Raw genomic sequence first — 11795 nt, forward strand, 5'->3', positions numbered from 1 at the left:
AACCCTAACCCTAACCCTAACCCTAACCCTAACCCTAACCCTAACCCTAACCCTAACCCTAACCCTAACCCTAACCCTATAGTCAGCAAACTGACTGACCTTATAGAAAGACTAGGTGTATCGCTTACCATCCAGTCCTCGTCCGTAAGCCGCGACTCCGCGACGGCCTTATACAAATGCGCTTTGGAGGTGGCATTTTAAACCTGTAAATTCCCCTTGTAACGAGAACAAAACAATTTTGTTCAGACTAGGTATTGAAATAGAGGCCAAAATGAATAATGTTCTTGCTTGCATCTATAGGCTTGGAGTTTGAAACAGACAAGTCCAACAGGGGAGGAGAACTAGCCCTCGACACGAGGGCTGTGATAAGCCTCGAACTGACTGCAAATCTAGAATTGTGGAGTACGTCCTCTTCTTATAAGCTCTTTTCTCTAAAAGACTAAATAGCCAAAAGGCGGGAACCAGTCGTAAGCAGCGGGGAAACTAGGTGGGTACGATGTGTGGTAATGCTGCAGACCTAGAGCCCCGGAAATATCCCGGATTTAATGGGGTTAGTGGCGTGGAGAAGCGCCGAACCGTATCGCCGGTTCCAGTGTACCACGAGACGAGTATCATTTGGAGGCTGGAACCGGAGAGCTAGTATCCTCTAGCGCCTTATCCAGAAAACTTCTCCAGAAAGTTGGATACCCCTTACACAACAACATTATGAGACATGTTGCCAAAAGCAATCCTAAGAATATATAATTCACTTTCTTCTGTCGATCTTTTCATAACTTTCCATTAATATCGCTCTCGAAGACGGTAAAAATATCACAGCCTTCATCATGGTTCATGGTTCAGCAAACCTTCAGAGCTCCCGCATGGAGCAACTGAATAAGGGTCGACGTTCTGGCTTTCGAGGGCTTCTCGGAGCGAACCGATATGTCCTCATCTCTTCTGCCACTGCTTGCATCGGCTCCTTTCTATATGGAACAGATCAAGGTGTTCTTTCCAATCTTTTGACTGGAGAGAACTTTGGTGCAAAGTTTCCCGATGTCTATACTGACCCAGTCCTCAAGGGCTGGGTTGTGTCTGTTTTACAGCTTGGAGCTTGGCTAGGTGCTTTAATCAATGGCCCTCTGGCGGACAGAATCTCAAGAAAGTATAGTATCACGGTAGCAGCATTCGTAAGTATTTTACATCAAATCGTTTCATCTAAACTGACGATGTTGTAGTTGTTCACTCTTGGCAGCGCCTTATGCGGTGGTGCTCAAAATATTGTCTACTTGTTTGTTGGCAGAATTATTGCAGGAATCGCCGTAGGACAAGTTTCTCATGTAATTCCTCTGTATCTCGCCGAAATCTCTCCATCCGAATACCGAGGAGCTTTAGTCTCTTGCCAACAACTTGGAATCAGTAAGTCAAAGAAGATGATGGTTATCTCAAATGCGCTTTCTAACATTGAAAAGCTGCCGGCATAATGGTCTCATACTGGCTCTGCTACGGAACCAGTTTCATTGGCGGTCAATCATGCAATGCCGATCAGTCTGCTGAATTCGGAAGCACTACTTTCAATCCATATACGGATGTCCCACCAGGTGGCTGTACAGGCCAGAAGGCCATTGCTTGGAGACTCCCATTATATCTACAAGTCGTTCCGGCCCTTATACTTCTCTTTGGATCTCCTTTTCTGCCCTTCAGTCCACGATGGCTCATGTCAAAGGGCAGAGAAGAAGAAGCTCGCACAAATATTGCTCGGCTCCATGGACTGCCCCTCGATGACCTTATTGTCGACACCGAGTGGCGTGAAATCAAAGCATCCGTTATCTTCGACGAAAGAACAGCTCGAGAACTCAGCCCGAATAAACAAGGCATTCGCTTGGGTCTCGCCAAAGTTGGTATGCTCCTTTCCAACAAGGGTCTGTTCCGACGACTTGCGTCGGGCTGTATTTTGATGTTTTTCCAACAGTTTACTGGTAAGTACCTGATTCTAGTTTGATTCATACGTGCTCCCCTGCGGCGACAGTATACTGACTCTGACTTCTAGGTATCAATGCAATCATTTACTATGCGCCTACAATCTTTGGAAGCCTAGGTCTCAATGCTTCAACAACTTCTTTGCTGGCAACTGGTGTGCTTGGCGTGGTTGACTTTGTCTTCACCTTTCCATCCATCTTTTGGGTTGATCGATTTGGTCGCCGTATCTTCTTGATGGCTGGAGCGCTGGGCATGTTGATCAGTCATGCCATAGTTGGTGGAATCGTTGGTCATTATAATGGCGATTTTACGAAACCAGGCGGCCATGCTGCAGGCTGGGTTGGAATTGTTTTCATATGGGTAAGTGATTTCTATCTCATCTTTTGTACTTGGCTAACAAATCCAAGGTTTTTGGTGCCAACTTTTCCTACTCTTGGGGTCCTGTGGCATGGCTTCTTGCAGCTGAGATCTTCTCCCCAGGACATCGTAGTCGAGCTGTGAGCATCATCATTAGTTGCAACTACATGATGAACTTTGTTGTCGGCCAAGTTACCCCTAATATGCTCGACAAGCTCAAGTTCGGCACTTATGTCTTCTTTGGAGTATTCTGTCTCCTCATGTTCCTGTGGGTGTTGTTCTTGGTTCCAGAAACTCGATATAAGTCATTGGAGGAGATGGATCTTGTCTTTGGCGATAATTCTGGTGCAGTGGATCGGGAGCGGATGAACCAAATCATGGCCGAAGTTGGGCTTGAGGCAGAGGTCCAGGACGAGAATTGGCAAACCGTAGCTTCGGATGCCAAAGGAGATGGCAAACTTTCTGACAAAACTTTGAAGGAACATGCTTAGGCTGGGTAATAGTTACAATCATCCAAGTCAACAGAGTCTCTAAACCTCTCGCTATCAATAATATCCGCATACTTTCACTGTACTTGTGTTCTGAGTTTTACTTTGGCAATGACAAGCTTCTTTATTCAACAGTCCAAGATAAATGCACATGATGCTTTCTACGAGACAGGATTGCCGGAGCAACGAAACATCACTCTTGCGTCCAAGAAAATGGCAGTGAAGCAGGTCCAAGTATAGTCCCAAAGCTGGCGTTACATGGCCTCAGATTTTAGAGTGTCCTTCTGGCATGGGATTGATATACAAGCGGAAAACGTCAAGATAGGAACAAGAAAGCCACTTTCCGATATTCACTTGCAATCCAGATAACACATGTATGTAATGACCATTAAGAACCGCCACAATTCTTCATGATTGATTATCTGATCGATAGTTTCATACAACTATAACCACAATGTCCAGTTAAGCCTGTCCTGCTGAGCCACATATACGCATCCATTCAGCAGTCAAGTCAGCGACTTTTTGAACTCCCTGCTCCATCAGCGTGGTGTGTGGTACCGTACCAACATTTGCCTTGAGATGATCATAATAGTCATCAAGAGATATTCTATTCACGTTTATTTTGCAAAGCCCTGCTGCAATACACTTCTTCATTATCTCAGGGGTGAATGTGTTGGTACCGTGCAATGCAAAATGCACCCGACCTCCAAGTTGATTTCTTAATTCTTGTACTCTATCAAAGGCATGTCAGCACTCGTATAGTATCTTGTAATTTGCGAAGGGTCCAAAAGTAAAAAGACTAACTCACCTTTCGAAATCAAGCTGTGGGCCTTGTGTTCCGTATGGGTTATCTCCATGAATATTGCCAAAGGCTGGAGCTAAAGTATCAACGCCGGTATCCACAAACTGCTCAGCAGTGATGCCCGTGGATTGGATTTGGCTGGATTTTCGATGTGATCCAAATCTACTATAGATGAACCCGATCCAAATCCAAAAAATGGCGAAATCCATTCAAATCTGATCCATCCATGGGGTAGAATAGTGGCAAAAGTCAGTGGTGATATTCACCTAATTTCTACTACAGAACGTTAACTATGTCTATAGCATATATTATAGATTATACCTCTCATCCTCTACTAAATAATATATACTATAAAAGTCGTCATCGCCCTAATTACTCTCTTTAGATTCACTATTATCTGAACCATCTTCAATGGCATCCTCCTCCTTCTCCTGTAGTATTGTAAGGGGCGAATGTAAGCGTGATATCAGGATGGGGAGCAATGAGTATGAATTGGTGTCAAGACTGACGACTAAGGAGTAAAACTAAGGTGGACACTGTGCGTAGCTTAAATACTGCTTCCCCCTGGAGCATGTGACCCGCGGCCTGAGCGTAGCTATACCGTGCGTATGTTCCCACTCAGTTCCTCACAGCTATATTGGTGCGAGCACGTTTTATATCATGTCGCTTTACCATTATCAGGATAATTAGAGAATCACAAATAAATTTGATTAATAAGAGGCTAATGTATATGCAGTTTGCTTAGTATATGCAGTACTAACGCAACACTAAAATCGGGCCTATCACCAACTATGGATGGATCATATTTGGATGGATCACCACCCCTAAATCCAATCCAAATTTTGGGCCTCTAGGCACCAATCCATGGCCGATCCAGAGGGGGTCGATCCAAATCCATGAAATCTTGATCCAATCCACGGGCATCACTGCTGCTCAGCCTCTTCAACAGTTGTTTTGACGGATTCCAAGCCAGCTGTGTCCATGACGCCTTCTTCTCCTCCCTCAATTCTGCCAGATTCTGCCTCCGTTGCGATTCCACGGTCCTGGAGATAAGCGGCTAGTTCGGCGGTCTTTGCGAGATTCACGTCCTTTTCGTAGTGCAACATGTCCACCATGATGCTGTCAAATGGTAGCTTTGCGGCTCGTTTGATCAGGTTCTCGTCTTGAGCATGGTCGAGATGAATCGAAATCGGCACGGCGCTTTTCTGGACTGCAGCATTTGCTGCGTGTATTAATACGCCATTAGAAAAGGTGATGGCTCAAGGGAAAAATTGCAAATTCAAGGGTGAGCGTGCTTTCTCTGCCGCTTCGACGAGACCAAGGATTTGTTCGATGTTGTATGCAATCGCGGCCATTACTCCATATCTGCCTTTCTTAGCGGCCTTCAGGATTTGGAGATGCCTGTTTTGAGACCTCCAATCTTTTTGCGCGGGCATTTTTCCGGTGTTTGGTTTGCTCAACAGTGGCTCTGAAATTATGCAGGATGGAAGGTTTTCATCAATACATTCGATGTGAAGATGAACTGAAGACGTCGAAGAGGCTACTCTGTAATTTCACGTGATTCATGAATGGACAAATATTCAGACACTCCTGCAGCTCTTGTTCTAGTTCAAATACGCACTAGCAACTGAAAGGGTTAGAATTATGTCCGTCTCGAGATTTAGGAATTGTTGTTATCGTAATTGGCTGCACCCGGGACTTGCAACCATGGATGACATGCGAGTAATTACAGGTAGCATCCATCGGCCCGAGGACAAGCAGAATTTCGGATAGTGGCATGAATTTGGCCGGAACCAAGCTCAATACACCGAGAGAAACGCCACAAGCTCTTCAGCTGACCAAACTTTTGCCTTTGAATCATTTGATTCAATGCTCCGATCGCCTCTCGAATCTAGATGTAGTGCCTCGAGTAATGCTGAACGGTCAAGAATCAAAAGGAATATTTTCACAAAAAGACGGGCTCCTTTCCTTTACAGAAAAACCAGATTCACTTGCACCACTCTCACTGAAGAGAGATCTTAGCTGTGTGGGCCGACCCCATCTCGAGGCTCCACCCCCGCGATTTACACGGCGATTCTTTCTCCATTATTGTCTCGCATGTAACGTTGGACCGTTGCCATACTCATCATCCTCTAATTGTGTAATGCCATAATCCAAAAATAGAGACCATTGGTCTTTTCTCGTCACGGAGTCTTCTGTCGCCCGAGATATGCCTCCGCCTCCAAAGCGCATCCGCGCCCGCCCGTCTCGCCGTCGCGGTCTGAGGACAAGTCAAGGATGGCAAGTACCGAGCCAGGGTTTGTTTAGCTATATGAGAATTATAATTTAACCAGTTCTTTAGCATTACATGCCGGAAGCGGCACGTGAAATGCGATGACACCAAGCCTGCGTGCCTTTCAAGTCAAAGGGCTTCGCGGCTGTGCGAATACTCTGACCCGAAGCCGCTGGAACAAAAGCAAAACACCATTGAGCAGACGACTCATGCTACTAGCCGATCAAGTCATACCAGTCTCGCACTCATTGATGAAAATGTCGTATACTCTCTGAATGAGCAGCAACAGCAGCAAATATTCGAGCGATCATATCTTGAATCTCCCGTTACGAGCCACTCAGCTCCTAGTCCAGAGATGCAAATACATGGAGGTCCAAACTCCGGTTCTTTTGGTACAGGAATCGCGATCTTACCGAACGACGGAGTTCATAACCAAGCCAGTCCCAATAACTATCAATCGCGTCAAACTATTCAAAGGGTGATGGCATCGACCATGCTACTGCTCATTGGTTTGATCTCCTCGTTGGAGATGCGAGGTTACAGTTCGAAGAGCATCATGAAGATCGCTCCGATGAACGACCTCAAACACCCGTCGATGCTCTAGATATCTCTAGGCGTAATAGTGGACCTCAAATTCTCGACCCAAGTCTAGGAGGAAGCCCTTGGAAGTCGACCAACACTCTCAAACTCGGTCCATATGAGACACGAATCTTTGGAAACTTTATCTACAATGTTGCCTCGTAGATTGATCTTATGGATAAGTCCCGCCACTACTCAATTCTCGTCCCGCGGCTGGCCATGAGGAATGTTGGCCTTCTCAAGGCCATTCTAGCTCTCTTGACACGCCATCTATCGCTAAACCATTACCTCACGGATGGTATCGTGTACCGTCGTAGCGAAGCTTTGCGTTACTATCATACCACTCTCAAATATATCCATAAGGCGATGCAATATGACGATTACAATACAAGCGATGAACTACTTGCTACAGCGCTCATTATCTCTGCTTATGAAATGCTCAACAGTGGACAGCAAGATTGGGAGCGACATCTACAAGGTATCTTCGGCATTCGACGCTCACAAATCATCCACGGAGATTCCGGAGGACTCCGCGGTGCCACTTGGTGGGCATGGCTGTCTCAGGACTCGTGGGCTGCATTTCGCGACAAACGGAAGCCATTCACCTTCTGGCTTCCCCAAAGAGTGGATTTCAAACAAATGGATTCTTGGGATCTCGCTGCGAGGTCACAGTTTCTGTTCGCCAGGGCAGTGGGCTATAGCGCTCAGAGGTTGGGTAACGACACAGCAGATCATTTTTGCGCGAAGATGGATGAAGCAAATGTTTTGCATGCCCAACTCGATTCTTGGAAGGATAGCCTTCCTATAGAGTTCGACTCCCTTCCACACACCGTGAACGATGAAGGTGCCAACTTCAAAACAATTTTGATCCATCCACCCGCTTTCGCCGTTTCTGTACAACTCCACTATGCATCGAGAATTCTTCTCAGTCTTCATCGACCTCTTCTTAGGGGAGTCAACGTCTTTCTTGATCAACAACGGCTGCTAAGGGACTGTATTGCCCAGATTTGCGGTATTACAAGAGCCCTAACCGATGCAGCATCCAGTATTCTTAGCTTTCAATATTTATTTATTTATTGCGGGAACATGTGTCGACAATATCCAACACAGGGAGGAGATAGCTATGCTCATACAAATGTGTCGAGCTCGAGTCGGCTGGCCAGTAAAGTCATTGGAAGAAGAATTACATAGGATTTGGCAGGCAGCATGATGAATAAATCACTGGCAATGAATGATTTACACCGCATGGTTAGGATACTCCAAGTTTTCGCAGCAGTTCCGTTCCTCCTGTTGATCAGTACCCAGCGTTCTATAAGACAGCAACATCAAGTACAGCACACCAAAAGGTGTACTTTACGATATGTTTGATGCATTTGATTGATGAACTGTTTCAACTGATTGTCTAAGTTCGTACGGCTGTCCCAGCGTATCAGAGGATTGATATTGAGTGGCTGGTAGGAGGTGATATCATACTTGTCGCCGAATCTGGCTCACTGACTGTTGTCAAAGTAAGCTCCAGAAGCAGAGCCGTAGGAACAGCCGGGCTGAAAATCGCCGCAAAATATCTTCGAAACGAATGTTAGTCATTAGCGAAGGCGTTCGCTGACCTGTCTCAAAAGTACAGTATCAAGACATCCTATCATCAGTTCTAAAAAAGATGCCAAAGCAGACCTACCTAGATAAGGTATTCAGTAAATGGGTGGTCTTATAAGAAATGGACTAATCACAGTCTTATCAATGATTGATTGATCTAGAAGTATTCATTGCAAACGTATAGGTCATTCTGTTTGCCGATATTTTCGTGTAGGTTGAAATTTCAATCTTTTCATTAAGACCTGCACCATCCATATATCTATGTTGTCATTTGTTCAAACTACTTACTTTCCAGCCTTGGAATGGATGAATAAATGTTCGAAATTTAATTTCCTGACCGCTGAGGGCACTTTCTACTCCATATAGTTGACGAACAAACTTACAATTTTGTGAAGAATCAAAGGTAGCCACATAAGCATGATGTTCATTCATGAATCCACTAGAAGCGCATAACAGGTACAGTATATGACTGACCAAGCCGATCAGGTTTTCAAGTCAGTGGCGCAAGCCGATAGGACCCAGGCAAAATCCCTTGCATGATTAACCTCTATTTAAGCATTCAATAATGTCGAGAATGAGAGCTTGATACCTTTGATGTACAAACATTCTGAAGTTTCAGCCCTGCAATGCACATGACAAGCAAGAATTAAACTCATTCAAACAACGGTATAACCACCATCGACTCTTAGGTCGGCTCCTGTTACATATAAGGACGCATCCGACAATAAGAAAGTCATGGCCCCAGTCAGGTTTTCAGGAGTACCCAATCTCCCTTGCGGAGTCAATGACGTCCATCTTTCATTAAGATCAGGCCTCGCGTCTATTATCTTTTGTGTCCTGTGTAGCCAGATATCAGTTATCAAAGCTCTATGACGAACGGGATGCAAGTAGTGTAACTTACAAATCGGTAATTATGTATCCTAGGCTCAAACAGTTCACACGAATGCCAAACGGGGCCCATTCTACGGCCAAGTATGCAGCCATATGTCGAACCGCGGCCTTTGAGACATTGTACGGAGTTTGTACTTGAGGCACGTTCACAACGCTTCCTGACATGCTACCGATAAGTAGGATGCTTCCTTGAGAGTTGCGCTCCATTAGATGCTTGGCGACTGCGACTGAAAAGAGATAGGAGCCGTCAACGTTGACAGCCCAGATCTTCTTAGCTCGCTCAATGGGATAATAGACCGCAGAGATATTATCAATGATGGCAGCTCCGCTGATGAGATTATCGATCCTGCCGTGAGCCGCTATGATTTCCTCGACAGCAGCGTTTACAGATACAGTATCTGAGACATCTGCAAAGTGAGCAGTAATTTTGATTGGGCTGATAGATTCGATGTTAGTGGATAGTGTCAAAGGAATACAGCTCGATTGGTAAAAGTACTTACTTTGTCTCATTGGGGTTCAGTTCCTTGAACAAGCCCTCGAGATGAGCAGCTTGGCTCTTGGATTCTTCGACTAGTTTCATACGTGAGTAAAACAAATTCTGTGATATTCAAACATTATACAATACATACTGTTGATATCTACAATTGCTAGATGCGCACCGCTAGTAGCTAGTGCTTTTCCAAGCACTAGTCGATACCGCGGGCTCCACCTGTAATGACAACAACTCGACCTTCAAGGGAAAAAGAGGCCAAAGTTCTTTTCTGGTGTTTTGTTCCGAACTCTTGAGGTATCGACACATTCTTCGGGGCATTTGAATGTATTTCTAAGGGATTAACGACTAAGGGAGTTCCTAGAACAACTCCATTTTTCCCACGGTCTGAGGTCGATGAAACAGGGGCGACGGAGGAATCGAGATTGACGGTAGCCATTTTACTGACGATATGAATAAAATGCTGGATTGTAGTGTTGACAGAGATTGTTTCAAGAAACTCGATAAAGGTCGACCTGACCAATATATAAGAACAGAGTTGCTAGAAGTAAAGTCCTCAAAAACGACTTGGATTTTCTGGATCTCCGTTGCTCCGTAACAGTACGACTAAGTGCTAGTGAATCTGCCAATAGTACAGAAGGGACTGATTGATCGTACTTGATTTTCTCTTCTAGAACATTGATTTCTTCGCCTCCATCAGTGGCTGTCTGCATCAATGGTAGCCTCGGATCATGTGCACATTGACAACACACGTCGTCTCGAGGGTCAACATCTAGATCGTAAATCAGTACGAAGAGAAGTACCTTGCAGTACGCTGGGACCGTGACCCTGTCTTCGGAAAGACTAGTTCATGTGCGATACATGTACAAGTACCTAAGTATTCAGGGGTCGCTCGACACCATGGGGCTAAGTGCAAAGTAATTTGCGGGGTGCTCCGGAACAGTTCCCCATGGTTGCACTAAATGCGGATAGCCATTTGTCGCGACAATGCCTCGACACGGGCACCCATCCTGGCTTTTCACAATAAGACAAGTGGGAAAAAGGCGACGATCCGCCTCTGCCGTGGTCAGGCTAGATGGTGAATCCACTTGTTCGGGGCCATTTGCCTCGAAATTCGGCTTTTTGGGCCTAAGTCAAATTCTGTTTTTCAGGCAACATTCGGAAAGAATTTCTGCTAAGTTCGTTGTTTATTTTTCGGTGGCGCGAGAATAAAAAGTCATCCAACTTACCCTCAACTTTTCTTGTTGCAGCACAATCGCATTTAACTTGAGAATTACTAAACTCTTCCTTCTATCCTGTAAATGTCATCCGCAAACATGTCTCCATCCGCTATTGTTCCCGAAACTGCCGAATCCACTCCCTACATAGTCCCTCAAACTCAGGTCGCCCTAGGAGGTAAAGTCATTGCGAGTAAGTTATTCATGGAGTGAAGCGACATTGTCTGTGGATTCCAATTTGAATAACATATATCCAGTCACTGGAGCAAATCGTGGAATCGGTCTCGGCATTGCAGAATGCTGTCTCCAGAACGGTGCCGAAAAGGTTTACTCAATTGATCTCACTGAACGCGGCGACGAGTATGCTGCTCTCCTTAAGAGATTCCCCGGAAAACTCGGCGCCGTTACAGCAAACGTTACACAAGAAGAAAGTATTACTTCTGCGATTGACAAGATCGTTGAGGAGGCCGGTGCCATCCATGGAGTAGTTGTCAATGCCGGAAGGACGAATCACAAGTCCGCTCTAGACTTTACAAAGGAAGACGTCGAGACTCTTTTCGCTGTAAACGTGCGTTACATTCTCATAAACATGTATATGGTTGTTTTCTAACCTCTTGTAGCTTTTTGGAGCCTTCTATCAGTGTGCTGATTGGATGGATCGGATCAGCGATCCGACTCCCAAGTGGGTCTCTTGGCGGATCTGGATAATCCACTAGGATTATCCGGATTGATCCACCTGAGGCCCTTTATGGCGTTACTGAGGCTGTTGATTATGCCACATATGACTTAAAATAGAAAATATTTATGATGGTGAAGTGCTCGGATTGCTATTACTTTAAATCTATAATCTTAGCCTTAGCCCATGATTGCAAGCATTGAGTCGCTTGGATCGTTTGAGGCTTCAGGTGGTTGCGGTGCTTGGTCACCATATGACCTAATCGGCTGAACAAGCGTTCAGGCTCATCGCTCATCGCAGGTATTGACAGCATATCCAATGCCATTTTGGTCAGATATGGATATTCGATGCATCCAGTGGTGGACCACCACTCAATCGGCTTATCAGTGGTAACCAATGGCTGCATAAGGTACCGCTCGAACTCATCAAGGCCAATTGGTGCTTTTGAGGCTTGTGCCTTAATCTCAGCGAGGG

At 45.3% G+C, this 11795-nt stretch overlaps 4 protein-coding genes across 4 annotated transcripts; 2 read left to right on the forward strand and 2 right to left on the reverse strand.

Moving 5' to 3' along the window:
* Positions 1-4526: 4526 nt before the first annotated feature.
* Positions 4527-5039, reverse strand: PV09_09676 (uncharacterized protein; the record flags this gene model as incomplete). Its single annotated transcript, XM_016363785.1, has 2 exons — positions 4527-4825; positions 4922-5039. The coding sequence occupies 2 exons, from the start codon at positions 5037-5039 to the stop codon at positions 4527-4529; spliced, it is 417 nt and encodes a 138-aa protein (XP_016208381.1).
* Positions 5040-6673: 1634 nt separating this feature from the next.
* On the forward strand, positions 6674-7645 carry PV09_09677 (uncharacterized protein; the record flags this gene model as incomplete). Its single annotated transcript, XM_016363786.1, has 1 exon — positions 6674-7645. The coding sequence occupies one exon, from the start codon at positions 6674-6676 to the stop codon at positions 7643-7645; it is 972 nt and encodes a 323-aa protein (XP_016208382.1).
* A 1058-nt stretch (positions 7646-8703) lies between these two features.
* PV09_09678 (uncharacterized protein) lies at positions 8704-9867 on the reverse strand (the record flags this gene model as incomplete). The annotated part of the gene is made up of 5 exons (XM_016363787.1): positions 8704-8884; positions 8949-9374; positions 9439-9508; positions 9568-9647; positions 9719-9867. 5 exons carry the CDS (start codon positions 9865-9867, stop codon positions 8704-8706), a joined length of 906 nt encoding a protein of 301 aa, XP_016208383.1.
* Positions 9868-10744: 877 nt separating this feature from the next.
* On the forward strand, positions 10745-11255 carry PV09_09679 (uncharacterized protein; the record flags this gene model as incomplete). The annotated part of the gene is made up of 2 exons (XM_016363788.1): positions 10745-10838; positions 10903-11255. The coding sequence occupies 2 exons, from the start codon at positions 10745-10747 to the stop codon at positions 11253-11255; spliced, it is 447 nt and encodes a 148-aa protein (XP_016208384.1).
* Between the last annotated feature and the right edge of the window lie 540 nt (positions 11256-11795).

This window comes from Verruconis gallopava (genome assembly GCF_000836295.1).
Source record: "Verruconis gallopava strain CBS 43764 unplaced genomic scaffold supercont1.122, whole genome shotgun sequence".
Lineage (NCBI taxonomy): Eukaryota > Fungi > Ascomycota > Dothideomycetes > Venturiales > Sympoventuriaceae > Verruconis > Verruconis gallopava.